Here is a 26,478-nt window from a genome sequence, read left to right as displayed (position 1 = left end):
TGACTTTGTATTACAGGGGATTTTCAGATTAGTAGCCATTTCAAGGTAGAAAATCTTGAATTTAGCTGTCACTCAGTTATGGAGTCATCGCATACGTATCCTCATTTGCTCCGGGTGTCTCTTCCCAGCACACAGAGACCGGTGAGGAGGTGCTGCGGATGTGTGTGGCCGTGAAAAAGAAGCTGCAGCTCTACTTCTGGAAGGACAGGGAATTCCATGAATTGCAGGTGAAGTCCAAAGCTTGAAAGGTTTCCTCTTCAGTAATACTGAAGGTCAGGGCCTTCAGTCTTGGAGCTCTCTCCGGATGAAGGCTCTGCCGTGAGTACAGGGGAGCCTGTTCACCGCCACTCGTCAGAGTCTCCTGGTCTTCAGAGGCAGTGGTAATCCAGTTCTGCAACGTTTATACAGACTGGTTTATTTCAAAGTGGGTTTCATCTTTTCTAAAGGCATCTAGTCATCCAGTTCATGGGTGACATAAATTTTTGTTACAGGTGGTTTCCCGGCCTTGCACTTACAGACTTGTGTTTAGATGAGAATGAGGGTGATTTTGCAGAGTCGGGGCAGAATAACAGGAAAGTCATAGTTTGTTGTTTTTTTTTTTTTTTTTTTTTTCTTTTAACATCTTTCCATTTGAACTCTTGCTTTCTTTCTTCAGGGGGACTTTAGTGTACCAGATGTGCCCAAGTCCATGGCCTGGTGTGAAAATTCTATCTGTGTGGGTTTCAAGAGAGACTACTACCTAATAAGGGTAAAACTTATTCTTTTGCATGTATCATCCATTTACCTGGGGGATAGGATCACGTGATTTGAACTACAGGTCAAGAGACTGCCTTAAGTGGTGTTTTGGCATAACAGGGTTTGTGTTTGTATGTTTGGTTATTTTTTTTTATGCTTCTCAGCATCTCTACAAATAGATGTCTGATGCCAGTCAGCATCAACTCTCAATTCTCTACATAATGAATTATCCACATCCTGTATCTAATTTTTGGAACAGATAATTAGGGCTGCTTGCCTCCGTTCAACAGCATTACCGTGGAATGTCATCTTAAGGCTTCAGTGCTCAGGAATTATAAACTAATTTTAGTATTAACTTAAGTATTATTTTTTTAAGGATTTTGTTTATTTGTCAGAGAGAGAGAGAGCACAAGCAGAGGGAGAGGCAGGCAGAGGGAGAAGGAGAAGCAGGCTCCCCGCTGAGCAGGGAGCCCGATGTGGGACTTGGTCCCAGGACTCCAGGATCATGACCTGAGCCGAAGGCAGACGCTTAACCACCTGAGCCACCCAGGCACCCCGAGTATTAACTTAAGTATTTTTAAGACTTTGAGTTTCCTGCAACCCAAAATCTTTTAGTATATTTATTTTAAAAATTATTTTTACTTCTTTTTTAAATTTCAAAAGCCACATATGTTAATATAAAAAATAAGGAAATATAGATAAGCAAGATAAAGAAAGTATAAATCACCCATAATCCCTTCACTCAGAAATAATCACTGTTAAACTTTCGGTAGATGAGCTTCCACCTGTTTACAAAAATAGCATGTTATACACATTGTTTTATAACCTCTTTTTCTTAACCTAAGTGGTAAATATCCATGACATTGGTTTTTCTCCTCCATTATGCATACTGTATGTAGAATAGGTTGATATACCATGCATTTCATAGAATAATCCAAATTCCTTAGCCTTATACCCCTCTCATATTCCAGACTTGGCAATTCTAGAAGCCTTTCTCCCCCATCTCCATTTCTCCCCACTTCCTTACTCCCCACCGTGTTAGCTCTTCATTATTTATCTAGTTAGTATATTTGTTCTATATTTACATTGTTGGAATATCCTGATTTTATCAGCATCAGAGTTGCAAACTCATAGAGGAGTCGCTCCTCTCCAGCTGACTGATGAGCAGAGTAGCAGTGAGGCCTATAGGTGCTGAAAGAAGTCTGTGAGGGCTGGGGTTACAGAACCAGAAGCTGGAGAGTAGGCTCTCTTTCCTCTGCCTACCTTGAATGCTGCCACCCTCTTTTTGAGGGTGGGAAATCTTGGTTTGGCCCGAGCTATTCAAAAATTATTCATTTAGATCAGACAGTAAAATTCATTCTTTTTGATGTACAGTTCTAATAGATGCTTAGAGTCATGTAACCACCACCACAATCAAGATTCTGAGCAGTGTCATCACCCAAAAAATGCCCTCATGCTGCCCCTTTGAAGTCAACCTCTTTTCCTATGCCCCAACTTCTAGTAATCACTGATCTGTTCTTCATCTCTTATAGTTTTGCCTTTTCCAGAATGTCATATAAATGGAATCCTACAGTATGTAGCCTTTTGAATATGGCTTCTTTCACTTAGCATAATGCATTTGACATCCATCTGTATTGTGTGTGTCATTATATTCTTTATGGCTGAGTAGTGGTCCATGGTATGGATGTACTATGGTTTGTTAATCCATTCATCAGTTGAAGGACAAAGTTGTTTCCAATTTTTAGCCGTTATGAATAAAGCTGCTATAAACATTTGTGTACAGGTTTTGGTGTAAACATAAGTTTTCATTTCTCTTGAGCAAGTGCCTAAGGAATGGGATTATTGGGTCGTATGGTAAGTATATATTTAACTTTAGAAGAAGCCAACAAACAAAATGGCTGTACCATTTTGCATTCTCACCAGCAGTGAATGAGAGTTCCAGTTGCTCTGCATCCTCACCAGCACTTGACATTGTTAGTTGCCAGGCTAGATGCTTGTCTCTGTGTTAGAGAAAAAGAGAACTGGTTCTATGTTGTGATGACAAAATTTGTCATAACAAACTCCATAATATTTCCTTATGCCAAACAAGGAATATTACTGGCTTCTGTAGGTTCGGGGTTTTATTTGGATTTTTCAGGCCGTGTTCATGCCTCTAGCAAGAGAACGCTGGTTGACTCACTTTGTGTCTTCCTATAGGTGGATGGAAAAGGGTCCATCAAAGAGCTCTTTCCAACAGGAAAACAGCTGGAGCCATTAGTTGCACCTCTGGCGGATGGAAAAGTGGCTGTGGGTCAGGATGATCTCACCGTGGTGCTCAATGAGGAGGGGATCTGCACACAGAAATGTGCCTTGAACTGGACAGACATACCAGTGGCCATGGGTGAGACCACCATAGCGGCCATTTCCCACTGTGGGCCGGGGTTGTGTGTCATCCTTGCAGAATGGAATTCCGTTTATGGCTTTCACAGACTGTGGTTTATAATGTCATCTACTCTCAGTTCCCCTTCTTAGAAGTAGACAAGTGTTTAAAGTTATTAAAAATGCGATATCGTGATTTTTGTAGGAAGCCAGGTTTTGCCCCAGAGGGGGAAAAATATAAACAGAATTATGTGTTTTAGGAAGTGATTGTCTGTCTATTGCCATATAGTTTTACTTCTGAGTCCTTTTTGTTTTACCTTCTTTGTAATGGTTTTATTGTGTCCTCTGCCAGATAGACTACATTTGGAAATTAGTGGCAATTCTTTCTTTATTCCTGTAATACATGTAACTCAGTATTGATGTGCTTTTGACGTGGGGTTATTGCTTCTGTTGTTTTGTAGCTTGGAGGTGCAGATTGCATTTAGATGTAAGTCTCTGGCTGGCACATTAGGTGTTTCTGCTCCTACCCTGCCTCTGGCTCTCAGCAGTGGTATTGCCTGGAAGTGTGTGACCACCCTCGCAGCAATTCATTTTCAGTCAGAAGAGTGAGCATTTTAAAAATAGTTACTGCTGTGGAGTGGGGCATACAGACATGCCATCTTTAAGGACTCTAGCTGGGGAGGTAAGGATAACATCTTGGATAAAGAGAGAAAACAAGGCACTGCTTAAGGTGTTAAATTGGATGAGTTGAGATTCAGTCGTTCAGAAAGTTCAACTTGCCAGTAAGAAGTTTCATTAAATAGGTAAGATTGGACTAGACCAGGCAGGGAGTTTAGGACTTGGCTTGAAGAAAAATTCCTTTCATTCTAGGCAGAAAAAAATAGTTCGAAAAATGATTGGAAATGCTCATTTGTGACAGAGCATTACAGAGACTGACCTGGTTAAAACAGGTGGTGTGAATTACGGAGGAATAAGTGTAGGGCCGGTTGTTAGAGGCCCATGCAAAGGTCTGAAACGCCAGTAGATTCCCAACTGGTAGAATGTTTGGTAAAAGCATCATGTTCTAGGGTAATTATTCTGGTGGTGGTTAGAGATGAACAGATCAGAAGGAAGAAAAGTCAAAAGGACAGTATTTTGTAAGGCCCAAGATTATGTATATTAACAAGTTGGAGGGGCTAAGAGCTTCATGAAAAGCTTCATGGTGCTCTGGGGGGCGCTTGTGTTCCCTTCAGAAGAGGAGCTACGGTAGAATTGATGAAGATGTGTGTAATATGCTTGAACTATGCTTCCTATTCCCTAGTGTGAGAGTTCCTGTTTTAAAACCTTTGTTAGTGCCCAGTGCCTTTGGCAGTGTTTCTGAAAAACGTTTCTGTGCCTTAACATACTGAGGGAGGAAGAGGGCATTCTTTCTAGGTAGGGTGGGAGAACCACCATCTGACAGGACGAAGACTAAACTTCTTCAGTGGTGTACATTTTAAACTTCATTTTTACTTACGCTCTCAACTTTACCACTTCACCCAGACTCCATTCATCTTGGACTCCCCTCACCGAGCCATCATCACCTGTGCTCTTGCCTCTTTTCTTCTCTGCCCAGTACTGTCCTGCTCACATGACAAGGCCCTGTTCAGTGGCACTTCGTCTATGAAGTCTTCTCCGACGCGCAGGCAGAATGAATCACTTCCCCCGTGGTGCTTCCAAAGCCCTTTCAGGTTTCTCTGTCATGGCCCCCACACTGTCCCACTGGATGCAGTGAGTCGTCTGTCTCCTCTCTGTAGGAGCTCTATGAGCCCTGGACTTATGTCTTGATCCACTTGGAGTAGGGCCCGTAACATAGCCTTTTAGGAAATGCTTGCTGAATGGATGAATCACTGTCATTGTCGGCCATTTATTAGACGTCTGCTGTATACCTGCCACTCTGCCAAGTTTTGAACATACAGAGATCCAGACCAACTCTGTTGTCAAAGAGTTGGGGAGACCGGACCATGATACAATATGACAACCAAAACCCTTTCTATTATAGATTACCTTTTTTTATTAAATTAGACCTTATTAAAGTGGGCCAGATTAAAGGAGAGAGAAATTTTACATATTTATACAAATTAACAATAAAGGGGATTATACTAGTTTTTAAGAATGAGGCCAGCATAAAAAGAGAAGTAAAAAATCTAATACCAAACAACATGTTTTTTAATTTAATTTTTTTAGAAGATGAAAAATACTAGCATAGTAACAGCAGTAGCATTCAAAGTGATGGAAATATTAGGCCAGTTTCCTTCTGGCTTTAAAATTTTTACTGTATAAACTGCATATATACTATGAAAAATTTTTTGTCAGAAAATAAATGACAAAAATAAATCCATAGCAAATTAGCCACACTAAGAAACTATGAATATAGTCTTTGAGGTTAAGTTTCTGTATGATAATTATGCATCTAGTGGTTCATTTTTTATTTTTTTTTCCCTTTAAAAACTTTTCTATTTTAATTGTGGTAAAAAAAAACAAAACAAAATCTATCATCTTTACCATTACATTCTATTACAGTTCAGTAGTTTTGCATATTCACATTGTCCATGCAACAGATTTCAAAACTTTCTCATCTTGCAACAGTAAAACTCCGTATCTATTAACAAGCCTTTTCTCCCTCCCCGGCCCTTCTACTTTCTGTTTCCATGATTGGACCTCATATAAGTGGTAGAAAACTTCCACACTGAGAATGCCAACCAGCTGCTTTCTCTGTGACCCATTAAGCATCAGGTGGAGTTTTGCATCTTTTCCCTGTGAAAATCTCAAGCAGAAATAACCTTTGCCAGAAATGTGGAACTCTCTTTAGCCTCATTTTAGGGAAAAAAGAAGTTGCCTTCCTCTTGCCCTTCCCAAGAGAATGAAAGAAGAGGTCATGTAACCTTCTCCCACTGATGCGTTGTTAGGGGCAGCTGCAGCTGCCCTTTCTCTGCCTTGGTTTTGTGACTGATAGAAAGGGAGCAGGTGAAGCTTTCACCTGATGGTAGGAGCGGGATCAGGTCACTCTCAGCAAAGCTGGATGCATCCTTCTTGTGCACGAGATTTCTCTTAGCGTCACTTGGACAAAACAAATTTTTTTTTTTTCCCTTTGGATACCACAGCGTAGGATCCTGGCTTGGTATTTGAGTAGTGGACTATTTGGAGATCCCATCTGAATGCAGCTTAGAAATGGGAAACTGAAGCAATCCGTAAACCTAAAGCCTTAGACCAGATCTATAACTCAAAGTGTTCTTTCTCGTACAGAGCACCAGCCTCCCTACATCGTTGCAGTTTTACCTCGGTATGTGGAGATCCGAACATTTGAACCAAGGCTTCTGGTCCAGAGCATTGAATTGCAAAGGCCCCGCTTCATTACCTCGGGAGGGTAAGGAATTTCTTTTTTTACTATAGCTGCCATATTATTGCAAAGCTTTTAAAATCACCTGTGTCATCATAAAGCCTGTGCTCTTTTGCTAATATTCTTATTCCTGCCTCCAGATCAAACATTATCTATGTGGCCAGCAATCATTTTGTTTGGAGACTCATTCCTGTCCCCATGGCAACCCAAATCCAACAGCTTCTCCAGGACAAGCAGTTTGAATTGGCTCTACAGCTCGCAGTAAGTACTATTTCTGAGATTTGGATGTGAGTCTGCCTTCCTCATTGTTCTCCAAAGCAAGTGATTTTGGTTTAGATGTTTATATTTAGTTTGGACTGGTAGAATAAGCACAGAGCTGCGAGTTAAGGGACTTGGATTCAGGGTCTGACTCTGCCATAAAATATCTATATAACTCTAAATAATTTCACTTTTTCAGATAGTTTATCTGTCAAATGTAGAATGAATGCCAATTATAATAATAGTATCTCCTAGAATTTAGAAGACAATAAAATAATTTAATAGATATGATATAGCCTTGAATTTAATAGCCTTGAAAAATTAGACAGTGCAAGCATTAAAATAACAATCCTAAAAAAATAAAATAAAATAACAGTCATAATGTAAGATTATAGTCTGATTGAATGCAACAACTAGAGGGCTTTTCAGAATTCCTTTCAACAGTAGATCCCTGTCTTTGGATAAGCAGGCCTTCTTCAGGTTTCTGAAACCACCTCGAGTTGCTGCGTTGGGGGGCTGCACTCTTATATTTATGGCTGCCACTCTTCTTGAATGTTGGAATGGAATGTTGTTCACAGCCAAGTAGTGCCCATACTTTTTTTTTGGCGGTTCTCTCATTGCCAACATACTTCTTGGAGACTGACTTCTGAGACTTGTCTTGTTCTTTTAAATATCCCCAGTGGTGATTATTGTCTGTAGAGAGTAGATTTGATTTTAGGAAACAACCAAAGGTCATTCTGATCCTAGACCTTGAACTAGACAGTGCTAATTTAGTAAAAGAGAAGAGATTTTTATGAAGATAATATTTAAAAAGCTTAGTTTTTAGAGTATTTTGTAAATTATTTCTGAGAGGAAAGCAGTGATCATAAATTTTGGAATTTATGTTTATAGTTACATGTGTTAGATACTTTAGTTTTTTGGGTTTTTTTGGTTTTATTTTTTTAAAGATTTTTTTATTTATTTGACAGAGACACAGCGAGAGAGGGAACACAAGCAGGGGGAGTGGGAGAGGGAGAAGCAGGCTTCCCGCCAAGCAGGGAGCCTGATGCAAGGCTCGATCCCAGGACCCTGGGATCATAACCTGAGCCGAAGGCAGACGCTTAGTGACTGAGCCACCCAGGTGCCCCTGATAGATACTTTTGAAGGGCAGTATTTATCTTCGATATATACATTTTGGATTTAAAACAAAAATCCAGTCTTAATAGTTAGAAATATTTAATATCCCATAAAGATTGTGTTTTTCTTGGGGCATTTAATTTCAGCATCTTACTACTTTATTTTTATTTTGTTGTCACTCATGCATTGCCCTAAATTATTTTATTTTCATTTTTAAAATAATAAATACCCATGAACCCACCATCCTACCCAAGAAAAATAGCTTACATAACCTATATGTTCCTCTCCATCTCATTCTTCTGCCTCCCCTCCAGACAAGCCATCATCCTAAATTTGTGTTTATTGTGCCCTTTAAAAATGTATTTCTTGTTGAAAAATCTCAAATCAACAACCTAACCTTACACCTAAAAAAGCTAGAAAAACAACAAACAAAACTCCAAACCAGCAGAAGGAAGGAAATAATAAAGATTAGAGCAGAAATAAGTGAAATAGAAACAAAACAATACAGTAAACGAATTAATGAAATCAGGAGCTAGTTCTCTGAAAAGATCAACAAAATTGGTAATAGCCAATTCAGCCAGACTCATCAAAAAAGAGAGGACTCAAACAACATTAGAAATGAAAGAGGAGAAATTGACACTACAGAAATACAAAGAGGATTATAAGAGAATATTATGAAAAATTATATACCAACAAATTGGACAACCTAGAAGATATAAATAAATTCTTAGAAACATATAACTTCCCAAAACTGAATCAAGAAGAAATAGAAAATTTGAACAGACTGATTACCAGCAATGAAATTGAATCAGTAATCAAAAAACTCCCAAAAAGCAAAAGTCCGGGACCAGATGGCTTCACAGGTGAATTCTGCCAAACATTTAAAGAAGAGTTAATGCCTATTCTTCTCAAACTATTCCAAAAAATAGAAGAGGAAGGAAAGCTTCCAAATTCCTTCTACGAGGCCAGCATTACCCTGATACCAAAACCAGATAAAGATACTACAAAAAAAGAACTACAGTATCCCTGGGTCAATATCCCTGATGAACATAGATGGAAAAATCCTCAATAAAATACCTCCTAACTGAATCCAACAGTACATTAAAAAAATCATTCACCACAATCAGGTGGGATTTCTTCCTGGGTTGCAAGGGTGGTTCAGTATTTGCAAATCAGTCAACCTGATACATCACATCAATAAGAGAAAGGATAAGAACCATAATGATCATTTCAGTAGACACAGAAAAAGCATTGGACAAAGTACAACATCTATTCATGATAAAACCCTTAACAAAGTAGGTTTAGAGGGAATATACCTCAACATAATAAAGGCCATATATGAAAAACCCATAGCTAATATCATCCTAAATGGGGAAAACTGAGAACCTTTCCCCTAAGGTCAGGAATAAGATAAAGATGTCCACTTTAACCACTTTTATTCAACATAGTACTGGAAGTGCTAGCCACAGCAGTTGGACAACAAAAAGAAATAAAAGGCATCCAAATCAGTAAGGAAGAAGTAAAACTATCCCTATTTGCAGATGGCATGATACTATATATAGAAAACCCAAAAGACTCCACCAAAAAACTGCTAGAACTGATAAATGAATTCACTAAAGTCACAGGATACAAAATCAATCTACAGAAATCTGTTGCTTTCTATACACTAACAATGAAATAGTGGAAAGAGAAATTAAGAAAACTATCCCATTTACAATTGCACCAAAAAGAATAAAATACTTAGGAATAAACTTACCCAAGGAGGTGAAAGACCTGTACTCTGAAAACATTGATGAAAAATTGAAGATGATACAAATGGAAAGATAGCCCATGCCAATGAATGGAAGAATTAATATTGTTCAAATCTCCATACTACCAAAAGCAATCTATAGATTCAGTGCAATCCCTATCAAAATGCCAAGAGCATTTTTCACAGAACTATAACAGTACTAAAATTTGTATGTAACCCACAAAAGACCCCAAATACCCAAAACAATCTTGAGAAAGAAAAACAAAGCTGGAGGGGAGGTATCACAATACCAGATTTCAAGATACACTGTAAAGCTGTAGGAATCAAAACAGTATGGTACTGGCAGAAAAATGGACACAAAGGTCAATGAAACAGAATAGCTCAGAAATAAACCCATGATTATATGGTTAATTAATCTGCAACAAAGGAGGCAAGAATATACAATGGGTAAAAAAATCTCTTCAAGAATGGTATTGGGAAAACTGGACATCAGTATACAAAAGAATGAAACTGGATCACTTTTTTGCACCATACACAAAAATAAACTCAAAATAGATTAAAGACCTAAAGGTGAGACCTGAAACCATCAAAATCATAGAAGAGAACACAGGCAGTAAGTTCTCTGATACGGGCGATAGCAGCATTTTTCTAGATATATCTCCTCAGGCAAGGGAAACAAAAGCAAAAATAAAGTATTGGGACTACATCAAAATAAAAAGCTTCTGCACAGCAAAGGAAACCATCAACAAAACTAAAAGACAACCTACGGAATGGTAGAAGATATTTACAAATGATACATTCAATAAAGGGTTAGTATCCAAAATATGTAAAGAACTTGTACAACTGCACATTCAGAAAGCAAATAATCCAATTACAAAATGGGCAGAAGACATGAACAGAGATTTCTCCAAAGAAAGCCATACAGATGGCCAATAGACACATGAAAAAATGCTCAACATCACTCATCATCAGGGAAATGCAAATCAAAACCACAATGAAAGGTGGAGGCAAGATGGCAGAGAAGGGGACCCCGTTTCAACTGGTCCCCAGAATTTAGCTGGATGTCTATCAAACCATTTTGAACACCCATGAAAAATCAGCCTGAGATGTAAGAATATGTATCTGGATCTCTACAAGCAGAAAAGCAACTGCCTTTGGCAAGGTAAACCGTGGGGAGTCTTGAAACTGTGGGGAGATATCAGAAGATAAACAGAAGGGGGAGGGGGCTGCCAAAACCACAGTGAGATACACCTCATGCCTGTCAGAATGGCTAAAATAAAAAACACGAGGAACAACAAGTGTTGGCGAGGATGTGGAGAAAAAGGAACCCTTATGAACTGTGGGCGGGAATGCAAACTGGTGCAGCTACTGTGGAAAACAATATGGAGGTTCCTTAAAAAATTAAAAAAAGAATTACCATATGATCCAGTAATTCCACTACTGGGTATTTACCCAAAGAATACAAAAACACTAATTCGAAAAGATATATGTACCCCTAAGCTTATTGCAGCATTATTTACAATAGCCAAGATATGGAAGCAACATAAGTGTCCATCAATAGATGAATGAATAAAGAAGAGCTGATCTATCTATCTATCTATATATATATATCAAATCAGTAATATGGAATATTACTCAGCCATAAAAAAAGAATGAAATCCTGCCATTTGCAACAACATGAATGGAGCTAGAGGGTATAATGCTAAGTGAAATCAGTCAGAGAAAGGCAAATACCATACGATTTCAGTCATACGGAATTTAAGAAACAAAAGGACAAAAAAGCCAAACCACAAAAGCAGACTCTTAACTTACCAGAGGGGAGGTGGTGGGGGATGGGGGAAATAGGTGCTGGGGATTAAGGCGTGCCCTTGTGATGATGTATGTAAGGGTGGAGTCACTGCAGTGTACACCTGAAACTAATATAACACTATGTTAGTTATACTGGAACTAATAAATTTTAAAAGGTTGTTTTTTGTTAACCATTTACATATATATGTGTGCTTGAATATGTTATTTAGTTTTGAACTTTAAAGGGTGTCATGCAGCACGTAGCTTTTTTAGTATCTGTTTTTCTTCACAGGAAGGTCTTGGGTGTTTTCAGTGATCTTCCTGCTGCAGGTTGTGTGTTTAATCTTTGGTAGAGAAGGTGGAAGTGGGTTTCCATTTTTCCCTTCTCTTTTCTAGACTTGTACTTACTAGGTGTTCGTGCTATGATGAAAGAAGGTTGGTTGATACCATCTTAGCTCTTTAGGAATCTGTCTTTTATTTAAATAAATCAAAGAATATACATGAAACTTTCAGAGGGCAAGTACATATTAAATTTCGCCATTGACAAAATGTGGAGCAAAATTTTAGCCAGGGGACAGTTCCCTGTGGGCTAGACAGGACATCCCAGGGTTGGACCCTTTCTGAATAGGCGAGATCAGGATCAGATGGGGAAACAGGGAGCAGTAAGAGCCTGAGGAAGTTAAAGAAGTGAAAACAAGTGTAGAAATGGCTTGGAGCTCATCCTGACTGGAGTGGAGGGTGATGCTTGAGCATCTGGGAGTAAGCTAGAGAAGAAGGCTGTGCCGGGTTCTGAAAACCTGTAAAGCACCAAGAGGGCTTAGACGGGGTATGGCCCTGTGGTGATGGTGGTCTGGAGTGGGGTGATGGCAACAGAATAGGAAAGGAAAAGAAGGGAAGAAATGGAAAGAAATTTTGAAGGAAGAAATTAAATGTAGTAAAGATTGGTTAAAAAGAATATAAGGGGAATAAAAGGTTATAAGGAAGAAACAAAGATAATAAATAGCTGCATTAATTTAGCTCTTACTGTGAACAGGACCTTGCCCAGCTGTGCCAGTGACATTAAATGCCCTGCATTCTGTCCTCACTCACAGTGTTTTTAGTTTTGATTTTTCTGTGTTTTTAAACTAAACTCTAGACTTTATTCAGATTTCACCAGTTTTTCCATTAGTTAATGCCCTTTTTCTGTTCCAGTTTCAAATCCAGAAATTATATTGTATTTAGTTGGTCTGTGTCCTTAGTGTTGTCTGGTGTATGACAGTTTTTTTTGTTGTTGTTTTAGTATTTTTTATTTATTTATTTGACAGAGAGAGACACAGTGAAAGAGCACAAGCAGGGGGAGTGGGAGAGGGATAAGCAGACTTCCCGCTGAGCAGGGAGCCCGATGCGGGGCTCGATCGCAGGACCCTGGGACCATGACCTGAGCCGAAGGCAGGCGCTTAACGACTGAGCCATCCAGGCACCCCTGTATGACAGTTTCTTACTCTTCCCTTGTTTTTTGTGACCTTGACCGTTTTCAGGGGTACTGCTCAGATATTTTGTAGAAACGCTGTTGCATTTTAATTGCAGAGTTTCTTCTCAGTCTTGTGGTTAGATTGTCAGGACAGTCTATGAGGGCAGGTGCCACGTGGCTTGTCTTGTACAGTTTGGCATGCGGACCTCCTACGATGTTGTCTGATCCCTAGTATATACTGAATAAATATTTGTTGAGTGAATGCGCTCTTACCTGTTCTACTCTCTTACTTAGGAAATGAAAGATGATTCTGACAGCGAAAAGCAGCAACAGATCCATCACATCAAGAACTTGTATGCCTTCAACCTCTTCTGCCAGAAGCGTTTTGATGAGTCCATGCAGGTCTTTGCTAAGCTTGGCACAGGTAACACATGGGGTTTGGCCTTGGATGGACCTCATGGAGGGAGGGGAACTGGAAAGGACGGGAGAAATGGTATTGGACATCTGAAACCGGGGCTAGTTTCTGCTCATTTCAATTGATCCTCGTGCCTCACAGGATCTTGTGGGTGGCCACAGTGTTATATATTTACAGTCCTTATCTTGTGTAACTGGTCTCACCCATAAACACAGACTTCCAATATCCCTTTATTTACTTACAGTAGAGAGGTGAGATCTCTTTCCAGTGGCTAGAATATTCATACATGGCACCCAAGGCACTCTTCTTTACGTATATCAAGGTGCAGGCATTTTTGCTATGAGGCCTTGAATGTGGTCCTGGAAAACCTTATATTCTATAATAAATACTCTTGGGAAATAACAGGGCTTATGGGAGAAATGAGGTTGGGGCAGACCACTCAAGGCATAGGCAGCTTGGTAAGTGGAACACTAATTAAAACAATAGCTGTCCTACTAACATTAAATCCCCACTGTTGTTGGTACTCAGCATGGTAGTGCTTTGCAGTATTGAACCCTGAGGCTATGCTTTCTCCTTTGAGATACAAATCTTTGAGAATATTTGCTTCTAATAGAAACTAGTTTCATCAAAATAAAAAGTCTGATCCTGGGTATAGACTTCTTTATGAGACCCCCAAAAAAATGAATGTGGGGGGAACATCTTTGCTTTATTTTTACTCTCAGCTTTTCCAGGTGGTTTAACTTAATAGAAAGTATAGTGGATTTTGAAGCTACTAACCAGCCAGCCACTCCTTGACTAAAAGAGGTCACTTCTGTTTCAGTTCTTTTCTTTAGGTCTCCCTGTATAGGTAAGGCTTTTTCTTTAATTGTGAGGAAGCTTGGGTGCCTGGGTGGCTCAGTTGTTAAGCGTCTGCCTTCTGCTCAGGTCATGATCCTGGGGTCCTGGGATTGGGTCCCGCATCGGGCTCCCTGCTCCGTGGGGAGCTTGCTCCTCCCTCTCCCACTTCCCCTGCTTGGGTTCCCTCTCTCGCTGTCTCTCTCTGTCAAATAAAGGGATAAAATCTTTAAAAAAAAAAAGAATTGTGAGGAAGCTTGCCTGCCTGGTCACTTTAAAACATTAACAAGCTGGGGAAATTTGCATACAAATCAACACAACTTTTTTTTGTTGTTGTTATAAGATTTTATTTACTGGAGAGAGAGAGAGCACAGAGGGAGAGGGAGAAGCAGACTTCCCGCTGAGCAGGGAATCTGATGCGGGGCTCAGTCCCAGGACCCTGGGATCATGACCTGAGCCAAAGGCAGATACTTAACCAACTGAGCCAGCCAGGTGCCCCCCAACACAACTTTTGCCTCATAATGATAATATTATCCCACTTATGAACTGTGTTAACTAATTCATATGAAAGAAACTCAGGTTGTAGCAGAACAGAGTATACCTGGGATGTCAAGTCAGAAGACTGCTTTCGGGGGCATGGAATAGGAGCAAAAGGAAATTTTGTAGAGGGATGTTTCTTCTGAGCCAGAGGGAGGCCAGGCTTCAGAGAACAGTCTCAGACGGCTGGAATGTCATAGTACCAGGCCCAGTGTCCTTTGATCCCCCTAGTGTAGGATGGACTGGGCCCAGGTTTGCTTTTCCTGCCTCTCACTTTACTGTGTTCCACAGATAGGTTTCTTAGAAGGGTGGCCTATTTCTACCCCTTGTGAGTGAGAAAGAAGCTCTGTCTGCTCTCACTGGGGACATAGGGCCTGTGAGTGGACTTTATCAAGTTTGTGAACCACTCTAGACTTGATATAAAATTTTTTTCATACGTGGGTTTTTCTAGAGAGAGGATTAGTATGTTTGATCACATCCTCTGATGTCTTAGATCCTAAAAATGTTTAAGAACCAATATTTTAGATTATTTCCTTATGGCAACCTACAACTTGTACATAAAAAGCTCTAAGGCAAGATAGAAACGTAAGTACTATAGGTATTTGCACAAGGGCTTGATAAGAAGACACACTGCATTGAGACCATGGAGTTTTGGAGTCTTGGTGGTTGAGCAGGATGTGTGGAATGGCAAGAATGTGAATAAGATAGTTTTTATATTTCTTTTTTTTTTTTTTTAACATTTTATTTATTTATTTGAGAGAGAGAGAGAGCACAAGCCAGGGGGTGGGTGCAGAGGAAGAAGGAGAAGAAGACTCCTCGCTGAGCAGGGGGCCCCACTTGGGGCTAGATCCCAGGACCCTGGGATCATGACCCGAGCCAAAGGCAGACGCTTAACTGACTGAGCCACCCAGGTGCCCCAGTTTTTATATTTCTTGAAACCCATATTTAGATCTTGAAGTTGAGCCTTAGACTATTGAATTTGTTCAGATAACTATATTCATTACTTATTTAGTCAATAAAAATTTTATCAAGCTTCTACCATGCGTTGGAGACTATTCTGGGTACCAGGTAGTGGGGCTTATATTCTGTTGGAGAGGGTGCAGACAACCAAATAAATAAGCAAATTTATAATATATTGGGAAGTGGTAAATCCTAAGAAAAATAAAGCAGGGGAATGGGGATAAGGAGTACTGAAGATGGGAATTAGGATTACAATTTAAGATAAAATGGTCAGGGAAGGCATCTCTGAGAAGTTAGGGCCTGAAGGAAGCTATTTAATGAACTGGGCAGGTGTCTGGGCAGGTGCACTGTAGGCCAAGGGAATGGCTAGTGCCAAGGTGGTGAGGTTGGAATGCTGCCTAGTGTGTTCCAGGAGCAGCCAGATCCATGTGGCTAGAGCATAGTTGATCTGTATCCTTTGTTCTGCATAAGGAATTTAATCCCGTTATGAATTACCTGTCTATATTACTGGGGATTCAATGTGTGGCATAATCCTGGACTTGGTGAACATGCGGGCCAAAGGCAAATCAGATAAGCGATGTCAGTGCCAGCTCTACCTTTGATCTTGGGCTTCATGGATAAATAAGACCTGTTATATGGCCACAAAGCGCTTGCATGTAAAACCATCAGTGAAATGTTGGAATAAGCGTCTCCAGGGTTGTGGAGAAGTAAGTCAGGAGTCTCAAGAGGAGGTGACCGGGCTCTGGAAGATAGAAGGAAAAGCAGAGTGTAAAGGAAGGGTGGGTGGCAAGAGGACTCAGTGGTGGCTGAGGGTCTGTGAGCCCCAGCCCAGTGTGATGTTGGTGGTGCTTGATAGGTCATATGAGAAAGAGATGTTGGGTCTAAATCTCAGAGGACCTTGAGTGCTGCAAGGGACTTTGGACTTTGTATTGTAGGCTTCAGGTGACATCACAAGGTTTTAAGTAGAGCGATGTGATTAGAGCCACATCTGTAGACACACACCGTGGTGTGGGAGCCTGGCAAAGCCTAGGCGAGGGCGGTGGATTCACTCCGGGCCCCCAGTGGTTGTCTGCGTTCCTCAGCCTGTGCTTCTGTGTGGCAGCCACACAGATCCGCCTGCTGTCCCTTTCAGCTTCCCAGGAGTGTCTGTTTCACATTATCATGATTCTCAGGTTTTGAGGAACACAGTCTTCCTAGCTTGGCAGAAATACCGGGGTCAGACAAAGGTTTCTTGGGGATGATGTGGGTTCTGGAGGCTTCAAGGCAAGACTGGGTAACATTTCTCTTCTGGTCTGCTTGCCTGGGGCTCAGCTCCTTCTAGAAGGGACATGGCCTCCTGGTCCTCCAACTTTTTTTTTTTTTTTTTAATTTTAATGAAAATAAAGTAATGCTAGGACAAAACATTTATTGAGGTGTTAAAGGAAAAAAAAATTTACTCTAGATCTAGCCTTGACTCTCGTTTTGTCTCTTTTTCATCCAAGCTTTTTCACATGTGTACATCTCAATGTAATGATAATCATAACAGTATATGCTTTTATAGTTTTTGTTACTTAGAATTGTTACACTGTTTTTCCATGTTGCTGTGTGCCCTTCATAATTACGATTTGTAATGATTGCCTTATAGTCTCTTAGTTGAATAGACTATAGTTCTGCTGCTGAAGGAATTCCACCATTTTTCCAGAATTGCACTGTTACAAATAATGTTCATTACATGACCTGTTTATTCAGATGTGTCTCCCCCCCACCCCCGCCTTTAGACTGTTTTCTTAGGGTAAACTCCTAGAAGTGGGATTAGTGGGTCCAAGTGCCTTTTTCCTTATTGAGGTAGAGTTTTTTGCCTTGGCAGTGTAAGAGTGATTCAGTCTCATAATATTGCAAGCACTGGGTAGTATCATGTAAAAATTTTTTTCACTAATTTTACTAATTAAATGTACTGCTTTGATTCTTAATGTAGCAGAATGTTTTCCCACTTATTTATATTATTTTCTTGTCAGTTGTTCATGTCTTTTGCCTGTTTATCAGATGAAATCTTTTTTTTTTTTTTTTACCAGTTTATGTTTTATATAATTAACTTATTAGCCTCTTGCCATATATGCTGCGAATATATTCCTTAGCCTATTGTCTGGCTTTGTTTTAGTAATAGTAATTTGTTTTGGTAATAATTCTTTTTTTGACATACAATTCTTTTATTTTTTAAGGGTATTGATTTTTTTCAACTTTAATATCTTAGCAATATTTTCTTGGAATATGTTTTCTTCTCCACTTTCAGAGAATTCATAAATTTTCCATTCTAATTCTGCATATGTGTATTTGTGTACGGCTTGGAAGATAGAGTCAAGCATTTTTGTAATGGTTTAGTGAAATATACATATAAATAGTGCTCAAACTATAGAAGTGTAGAGCTCATTGAGTTTTTATGAACTTGGAGTCATTCTTTTTTAAAAAATCAGTCTGAGGGTGCCTGGCTGGCTCATTCGGTAGAGCATGTGACTCTTGATATTGGGTATAGAGATTATGTAAAATATAAAAAAATCTTAAAAAAAAAATCAGTCTGGAAGTTATTTTGCTGTAGTAATGGTCTTGTTTTATCTGATCCCTAAATTGCTGTGCTCCTTTCTGGGGAATCATGTTTACCTTCCATGTAGATCCTACCCATGTGATGGGCCTGTACCCGGACCTGCTGCCCACAGACTATAGGAAGCAGCTGCAGTATCCTAACCCGCTGCCTGTGCTCTCGGGGGCTGAATTGGAGAAGGCGCACTTAGCTCTGATTGACTACCTGACACAGGTAGGTATGACACAGAGGTGTGTGGAAGAGTTTACCTGGGAGTTCCAGTACCTCTCTTCTGTGGCAGAGAAGGGCAGGCCTTCTCAAATTCCATAGGCATTCCATAAATGAATACCGTAGAAGTCATGGTGGGCTGGGCACATTTCTTTCTCCTCCATCTCCCTGCTCAGTCATACCATTGAGCTGTTTGATGCCAAATCTTGATAGCAGGAAACGTACTTGATTTCTGGTAAATTTACACTAAGCTCTTCTGGGAACTAAAAAGAATAAATCTTAGTTGATAGAAAATAAGTTTTTTGAAACACTCTTTTGGAACATACTTGTGGAAAAATACATGCTCTATGCAGGAAACTGGGCAAACATAGAAAAGTATAAAGCAAAAGTACAAATCACCCATAACCCTACCACCCAGAGAAAAGTAACGAACATTATAGTGTTGTCCTTCTAGACCTTTAGAGGCACACCTCCTTTATTGTGCTTCACAGATGCTGCGTTTTTTGTTTTTTTTTTTTACAAATTGAAGATTTGCACCAACCCTGCATTGAGCAAGTCTGTTGGCACCATTTTTCCAACAGCATTTACTCACTTTGTGTCTGTGTCACATTTTGGTAATTCTCACAACATTTCACGTTTTTTCATTATTATTGTATTTATTTTTGTGATCTATGATCATTGATCTTTGATGTCACTGTTGTAATTGTTTTGGTATGCCACCAGCTGTGCCCATATAAGATGGCAAACTTAATAAATGTCTGTGTGTTCTGACTACTCGACCAACTGGCTGTTCCTGCCTCTTCTCCTTTTTGGGTCTCCCTACTCCCTGAGACACAATAATTTTGAAATTAAGTCAGTTATTAACCCCACAATGGCCTCTAAGTGTTCAAGTAAAAGGAAGAATTGCTAATCAAAAGTAAAGATAATTAAGCTTAGCGAGGAAAGCATGTCAAAAGCCAGATAGGCCAAACTCTAGGCCTCTTGTGCCAGTTAGCCAAGTTGTGAATGCAGAAGAAAAATTCTTAAAGGAAATTAAAACTGCTACATCAGTAACATGAATAAGAAAACGAAACAGCCTTATTGCTGATTTGGAGAAAGTTTTAGTGGTTTGGGTAGAAATCAAACCAGGCACAGCATTCCCTTTCGCCAAAGCCTAATCCAGAGCAAGGCCCTAACTCTCTTCAAATCTATGAAGGCTGAGAGGGATGAGGAAGCTACAGATGAAAAGTTGGAAGCTAGCAGAGGTTGGTTCATGAGGTTTAAGAAGGAAGGCGTCTCCATGACATAGAGTTCAAGGTGAAGCAGCAAGTGCTGATGTAGAAGCTGCAGCAAGTTCTCCAGAAGATCTAGGTGAGATCATTAATGAAGGTGGCTCCACTTAACAACAGATCTTCAGTGTATGAAACAGCCTTCTGTTGGAAGGAAATGCCAACTAGGACTTTCATAGCTAGAGAAGAGAAGTCAGTGCTTGGGTTCAAAGCTTCTAAGGACAGGTTGACTTTCCTGTTAGGGGCTAATGCAGCTGGTGACTTGAAGTTGGAGCCAATGCTCATTGATCATTTTGAAAATCCTAGGGTCCTTAAGAATGATGCTACATCTGCTCTGCCTGTGCTCTATAAATGGACCAACAAAGCCTGGATGACAGCACGTCTGTTTATAATATGGTTTACTGAGTATTTTACACCCACTGTTGAGACCTGCAGCTCAGAAAGAAAGATTCCTTTCAAAATATGACTGGTTATTTGAAATGCACCTGGTCACCCAAGGGCTCTGATGGAGATGTACAGTAAGATTAATGTTTTCATACTAACATAGCATCCATTCTGCAGCCATGGATCAAGAAGTAATTTTAACTTTCAAGTCTTCTTTAAGAAATAACATTTCACAAGCCTATAGTTGCTATAGATAATGATTCCTCTGTATCTGGGCCAAATAAATAAAAAACCTGGAAAGGATTCACTATTCTACATTCCATAAGAACACTCATGATTACCCCGAATAGCCAAAGGAGTGTTGAAAAAGAAAACCAAAACCGACGGCATCACAATTCCAGACTTCAGGCTCTATTACAAAGCTATAATCATCAAGACAGTATGGTACTGGCACAAAAACAGACACATAGATCAGTGGAACAGAATAGAGAACCCAGAAATGGATCCTCAACTCTATGGTCAACTAATCTTCGACAAAGCAGGAAAGAATATCCAATGGAAAAAAGTCTCTTCAACAGATGGTGTGGGGAAAATTGGACAGCCACATGCAGAAGAATGAAACTGGACCATTTCCTTACACCACACACTAAAATAGACTCAAAATTGATGAAAGACCTAAATGTGAGACAGGAATCCATCAAAATCCTTGAGGAGAACACAGGCAGCAACCTCTTCGACCTTAGCCGCAGCAGCTTCTTGCTAGACACGTCTCCAATGGCAAGGGAAGCAAAGACAAAAATGAACTATTGGGACTTCATCAAGATAAAAAGCTTGTGCACAGCAAAGGAAACAGTCGACAAAACCAAAAGACAACGGACAGAATGGAGAAGATATTTGCAAATGACATATCAGATAAAGGGCTAGTATCGAAAATCTGTAAAGAATTTATCAAACTCAACACCCAAAGAACAAATAATCCAATCAAGAAATGGGCAGAAGACATGAACAGACATTTCTGCAAAGAAGACATCCAAATGGCCAACAGACACATGAAAAAGTGCTCAACATCACTCAGCATCAGGGAAATACAAATCAAAACCTCAATGAGATACCACCTCACGCCAGTCAGAATGGCTAAAATGAACAAGTCAGGAAACGACAAATGTTGGCGAGGATGTGGAGAAAGGGGAACCCTCCTACACTGTTGGTGGGAATGCAAACTGGTGTAGCCACTCTTAAAAACAGTATGGAGGTTCCTCAAAAAGGTGAAAATAGAGCGACCCTACGACCCAGCAATTGCACTCCTGGGTATTTACCCCAAAGATACAGATGTAATTGATCCGAAGGGGCACCTGCACCCCAATGTTTATAGCAGAAATGTCCCCAATAGCCAAATGATAGAAAGAGCCCAGATGTCCATCAACAGATGAATGGATAAAGAAGATGTAGCATATATATATACAATGGAATATTATGCAGCCATCAAAAAATGAAATGTTGACATTTGCAACAATGTGGATGGAACTAGAGGGTATTATGCTAAACGAAATAAGTCAATCAGAGAAAGACAATTATCATATGATCTTACTGATATGTGGAATTTAAGAAACAAGGCAGAGGATTGTAGAGGAAGAGGAAAAAATGAAACGACGAAACCAGAGAGGGAGACAACCCATAAGAGACTCTTAATCATAGGAAACAAACTGAGGGTTGCTGGAGGGGAGGGGGGAGGAGGGATGGAGTGACGGGATGATGGACATTGTGGAGGTATGTGTTGTAATGAGCACTGGGTATTATATAAGGACTGATGAATCACAGACCAGTACCCCTGAAACAAATAATACATTATATGTTAATTAATCAAATTTAAATTTAAAAAAAGAACACTCATGATTCATGGGAAGAGGTCAGAATATCAACATGAACAGGAGTTTGGAAGAAGCTGATTCCAGCCCTCAAGCCCTTTGAGGGGTGCAAGGCTTCAGTGGAGGAAGTGACTGCAGATGTGGTGGGAATAGCAAGAGAACTAGAATGAGAAGTGGGGCCTGAAGTTGTGACTGACTTGATGCAATCTCAGGATAAAACTGTAATGGATGATGAGTTGCTTCTTACAGATGAGCAAAGAAAGTGGTTTCTTGAGATGGAATCTAGTTCTGGTGAAGATGCTGTGAAGACTGTTGAAATGACAACAAAGGATTTAAAATTACCCATAAACATAGTTAATAAAGCAGTGGCAGGGTTTGAGAGGGTAGACTCCAGTTTTGAAAGAAGTTCTGTGGGTAAAATGCTATCAAACAGCATCACATGCTATAGAGAAATCATTCTTGAAAGGAAGAGTCAATTGATGTGGCAAAGTTCCTTGTCTTATTTTGAGAAATTGCCACAGCCACCCCAACCCTGAGTCATCAACATGGAGGCAGAACCCTCCACCAGCCAAAAGATTATAACTCACTGAAAGCTCAGATGATGGTTAGCATTATTTAGCAATAAAGTATTTTTAAATTAAGGTATATACATTATTTTGTTAGACAGTACTACCATAAGCATACTTACACATAAGCATAACTTTTGTATGCACTGTGAAACCAAGAAATGAATTTAACTCACTTTATTGAGATACTAGCTTTATCGAAGTGGTCTGGAACCAAACTCACAATGTCTCTGAGGTATGCTTGGATATGTATTCATGAATTCGGTTTTTTAAAAATTTATTGGGGCCCCTGGGTGGCTCAGTCGGTTGAGCAGCTGACTCTTTATTTTGGCTCAGGTCATGATCTCGGGGTCCTGGGTTTGAGCCCTGCATTGGGCTCTGCGGTCAGCAGGGAGTCTGTTTGAGGATTCTTTCTCCCTCTCCCTTTGCCCCTCCCCCTGCTCCTGCACACTTGATCTCTCAATCTCTCTCTCAAATAAATAAATCTTTAAAAAATAAAAAAATAAAAATAAAATTTATTTATGGGGTTATTGCTAATGGATATCAACTAAAGTTGTTCTATAGCTTTTTAAAAATTTAGCTGTATATTGAGAAAATCTTTCTCTGTCAATAAATATTCTTCTATAACATGGGTTTTTTTTAAGAGGGAGTATTTAGATTTGTTTTTTTTTCCAGTTTACTGTTATGGAGAGATAAGTGAAATTTTCAAGGGAACACTAAAATTAATGTCTCCATTAAAGACTGTTCACCACAAACTTCTGTCACAAAGGGCTATTATTTATTTTCTGGGCACTCACCCAGAGTCCGAGAACTTAGTAAGTTTTTTTCCCCATAGGTGTTATGAAGACCTCTGTGAGGGGTCCCCTGGGCAGGCACTGAGAAAGACTGCCGGGAAATTGTAAACCAGCTACCTGCCGCCTGCTTCTGTGTTAGTGAAGGTCCCACAGGTCTGGTCAGGCATGCGTAGCCTCAGCACTTCCTTGACGTTGGGCTCCAGGGGTACCCAGACATGCGTCTGTCTGCACCCTGCACAGCTCACGTCGCTTGTCAAGTGAGGAAGGTTCCTGGGGCAGAATGTCTTCTAAGCCTGTGGTATTGAAGAGAACCCTCTGTTGCCAGTGTCTTTGCTTTAGGACTCCGAGCACACATTTTTCCCTGGACTTCTCCACTGACATTTGGGATGTGTGGGTTAGCTGACACTGATACTGGTATGCCAGAGAGATGGTGGAGCATGTAAGACCAAGGGCATTGCCAGACAGTGTAGTGCAACCTGGATGATTGTATTTATGTGAAGTTCTAGAATAGGTAAAAACTAATCTCTAGTGATCGAAATCAGATCCCTGGTGTCAGAGGTGGGTGGGACTCTTTGAGAAGAGCCCAAGGGAACTTTCTGGGGTGATAGAAAATGTTCTGTTCCTTGATTGGGGTCGTGGTTATATGCATGTACATATGTGTCAAAATGGATTTCGTACTTTAAAAGGGTACATTTTATTGTATGTTACACCTCAAGAAAGTTGATTTTTTTTTAGATAAAAGAACATGGGCTTTGGAATTAGATCCTCATTTGAAACTTGCCTCAGCTGCTTGTGAGAGATCTAATTATCTGTGCCTTGGCTTCTTCACTTGTAAAGCAGGGATGATACTAATGTCTGCATTTGTTGTAGGTTTAAAATAGGATGACATAAAGTTCTTGGCATCGTGCCTGGTGTGTGGTAACTACCCGATAAATAATTGTTACTGGATCTGTACCCATAAACTGGATCTGTGGCAATTTGGCATTCGTCTCTTTTGATCCCCGATAAAGATTATATGCTAATGTGAGATCAGGGTGGATAGGTGTGAGCTGTGTTGGCGGTATTTGGAATTACCTGGTAGCTCAGGTGATAAGGATGATTTAGTCCTGGCCTTAACCCCACATTTTCGGGCCTTGGCAGAAACGAAGCCAGTTGGTAAAGAAGCTGAATGACTCTGATCACCAGTCTAGCACCTCCCCGCTTATGGAAGGCACTCCCACCATCAAATCCAAGAAGAAGCTGTTGCAAATCATTGACACCACCCTGCTCAAGTGCTACCTCCATGTGAGTTCTCCAAGCACTTGGTACCCACAATTCCCCAGTCCCCTGAAGCTGGGAAAGGGCTACTTTGGGGTAACTGCCATCAGTAAGAATGAAATCTTTGATGATGGGTACCACCTAGCCTTGACCTGACACCTCTGAGCTTCTGAGAATTAGGAGGATAAGGCAAGATAACTGCCCCAGAATTTGCAGTGGGCTGGTCTTCTCTGGTAAGACTGGGGTTGGTGCTACAGGGCAAACAGGGCAGTGTTTCCTGAATGTATCCCCTCCTGCCCCCCACTCCCCTCCGGCACATGAAAACCTGCTGTGTGAAAGAGCATAATGCTGTGAAAGCCACTCCCTGTAGTCCTGATAAAGGGCGGTTGGCCTTCTCTGGCTTGGGTTCCTTTCGGCCTGAAGCAGGCCTGGGCTAGGAGGGGGACGGGGTGGGGGTGCGCCTTCACGACACGGCTGCCATGGAAGTCCTGCTTCTTCCACAGACAAATGTGGCCCTGGTGGCCCCTCTGCTGCGCCTGGAGAACAACCACTGCCACATTGAGGAGAGCGAGCACGTGCTGAAGAAGGCGCACAAGTACAGCGAGCTGATCATCCTCTACGAGAAGAAGGGGCTCCATGAGAAAGGTGGCCGGAGCAGGGGCTTCTCGAATCTGGGAGGGTCTCTTGTCTGGGGAGAGGGGAAACCTACTGAAGTACGATAACTCTCCCGTGGGCATGTGCCTCCTGGAAGAGGCTAATGACCTTTTTTGGGGGGCGCTTCATGGCCAGCTCTGCAGGTGCTGGTGGACCAGTCCAAGAAGGCCAACTCGCCTCTGAAAGGCCACGAGAGGACAGTGCAGTATCTGCAGCATTTGGGTAAGTCCAACTTTTGAAAGGGAAGTGGGGAAGGATTGTGTTCAAATGGACTTGATCTCCGTCCATTTCTGATTCCGGCGGGTCAGTCCCCTACCTCCCTTGTGCTCACCCAACTTTGTTTCTCCAGTTGGGGTAAGAGTACCCCCATGGTGGAACTGTGACAGCCCTTTGGCATGTAGCCAGCCCAGTAGGGCCAAGCAGCCCTGAGTGACTGGTGCTTGGACAGAACTATCTTCCCTGGAAAGTAAATTCGGGGGCAACCTGTGCACCTGCCTTCTCAGTCCTGTGGCCAGGGTGGGCTTCACCTGTCGACGAATCTTTTCCCTCTCAGGCACAGAAAACCTGCATTTGATTTTTTCCTACTCGGTGTGGGTGCTGCGAGACTTCCCAGAGGATGGCCTGAAGGTAGGTCACAGGGGTCTCTTGGATTTATCTAGTCCCATGCTGGGTCCTGATTTGACTAAGGACAGTGGGGTGGTGGGGGTAGGATTCATGCAGTTTCTCTGGTGTTCAGAGGAGTAGTCTGGGAAAGATGAGACAACAGTGTAATAATGTGGTGGAGAGAGCCTTGTGCAGACATCAGGAGACCGGCGCCCGTGACTTAGTCTGTCACACGAGCTAAGGTGCCATCTGGTAGACCCTTCCCCCTTCAGAAGTCCACTTGACCCTCCACTGTGTGCGTGCGCGTGCACGTGTGTGTGTGTGCACGTGTGTGGTTGACAGCACTGCAGTCAGATGGTTCTGCTGCTGGAACTTGGGTTTGTTCCCATAGATCTTTACCGAAGACCTCCCGGAGGTGGAGTCTCTGCCACGTGACCGAGTGCTTGGCTTCTTAGTGGAGAATTTTAAGGGTCTGGCTATTCCTTATCTGGTAAGATCTTTTTTTGGTCTGAACTAAAAACCTTTAAATGTGGGATCCAGGGCCACATGGGGCAGTTATCCGGCAATTCAGATTGGGGTTTGTGTCACTTGGGGATTGGTAGAAATGTAAGGAAGAAGATTATTTCTGCCTCCTCTGAAGAAAGATCTTGGTAGATCAAGCTGGAAATGTTACCTTTGATGAATGCCTTCTAAATCGAGGTAAAGTACAGAGAGATAAAAGAGAATGATGTTCAAGAAAAACATCT

The 26,478-nt window shown here is 41.0% G+C and overlaps 1 protein-coding gene across 1 annotated transcript in view; it reads left to right on the top strand.

The window, feature by feature from the left end:
* The window catches only part of VPS39 (VPS39 subunit of HOPS complex), a 48,384-nt gene that overhangs the window by 14,216 nt on the left and 7,690 nt on the right, over positions 1-26,478 (top strand). The window contains exons 6-17 of the mRNA XM_032417888.1: positions 129-227; positions 656-748; positions 2,932-3,115; positions 6,358-6,478; positions 6,592-6,712; positions 13,108-13,237; positions 18,205-18,347; positions 24,359-24,502; positions 24,979-25,120; positions 25,265-25,351; positions 25,683-25,756; positions 26,124-26,222. Coding sequence (XP_032273779.1) covers positions 129-227; positions 656-748; positions 2,932-3,115; positions 6,358-6,478; positions 6,592-6,712; positions 13,108-13,237; positions 18,205-18,347; positions 24,359-24,502; positions 24,979-25,120; positions 25,265-25,351; positions 25,683-25,756; positions 26,124-26,222 — 1,437 coding nt within the window. The remainder of the gene's footprint in view (positions 1-128; positions 228-655; positions 749-2,931; positions 3,116-6,357; positions 6,479-6,591; positions 6,713-13,107; positions 13,238-18,204; positions 18,348-24,358; positions 24,503-24,978; positions 25,121-25,264; positions 25,352-25,682; positions 25,757-26,123; positions 26,223-26,478) is intronic.

Source organism: Phoca vitulina, unplaced genomic scaffold (assembly GCF_004348235.1).
Source record: "Phoca vitulina isolate PV1807 unplaced genomic scaffold, GSC_HSeal_1.0 scaffold20, whole genome shotgun sequence".
NCBI classification, from domain to species: Eukaryota; Metazoa; Chordata; class Mammalia; order Carnivora; family Phocidae; genus Phoca; species Phoca vitulina.
The sequence above is the reverse complement of the archived record's forward strand: the minus strand, read 5'-3'. Positions and strand labels throughout refer to the sequence as shown.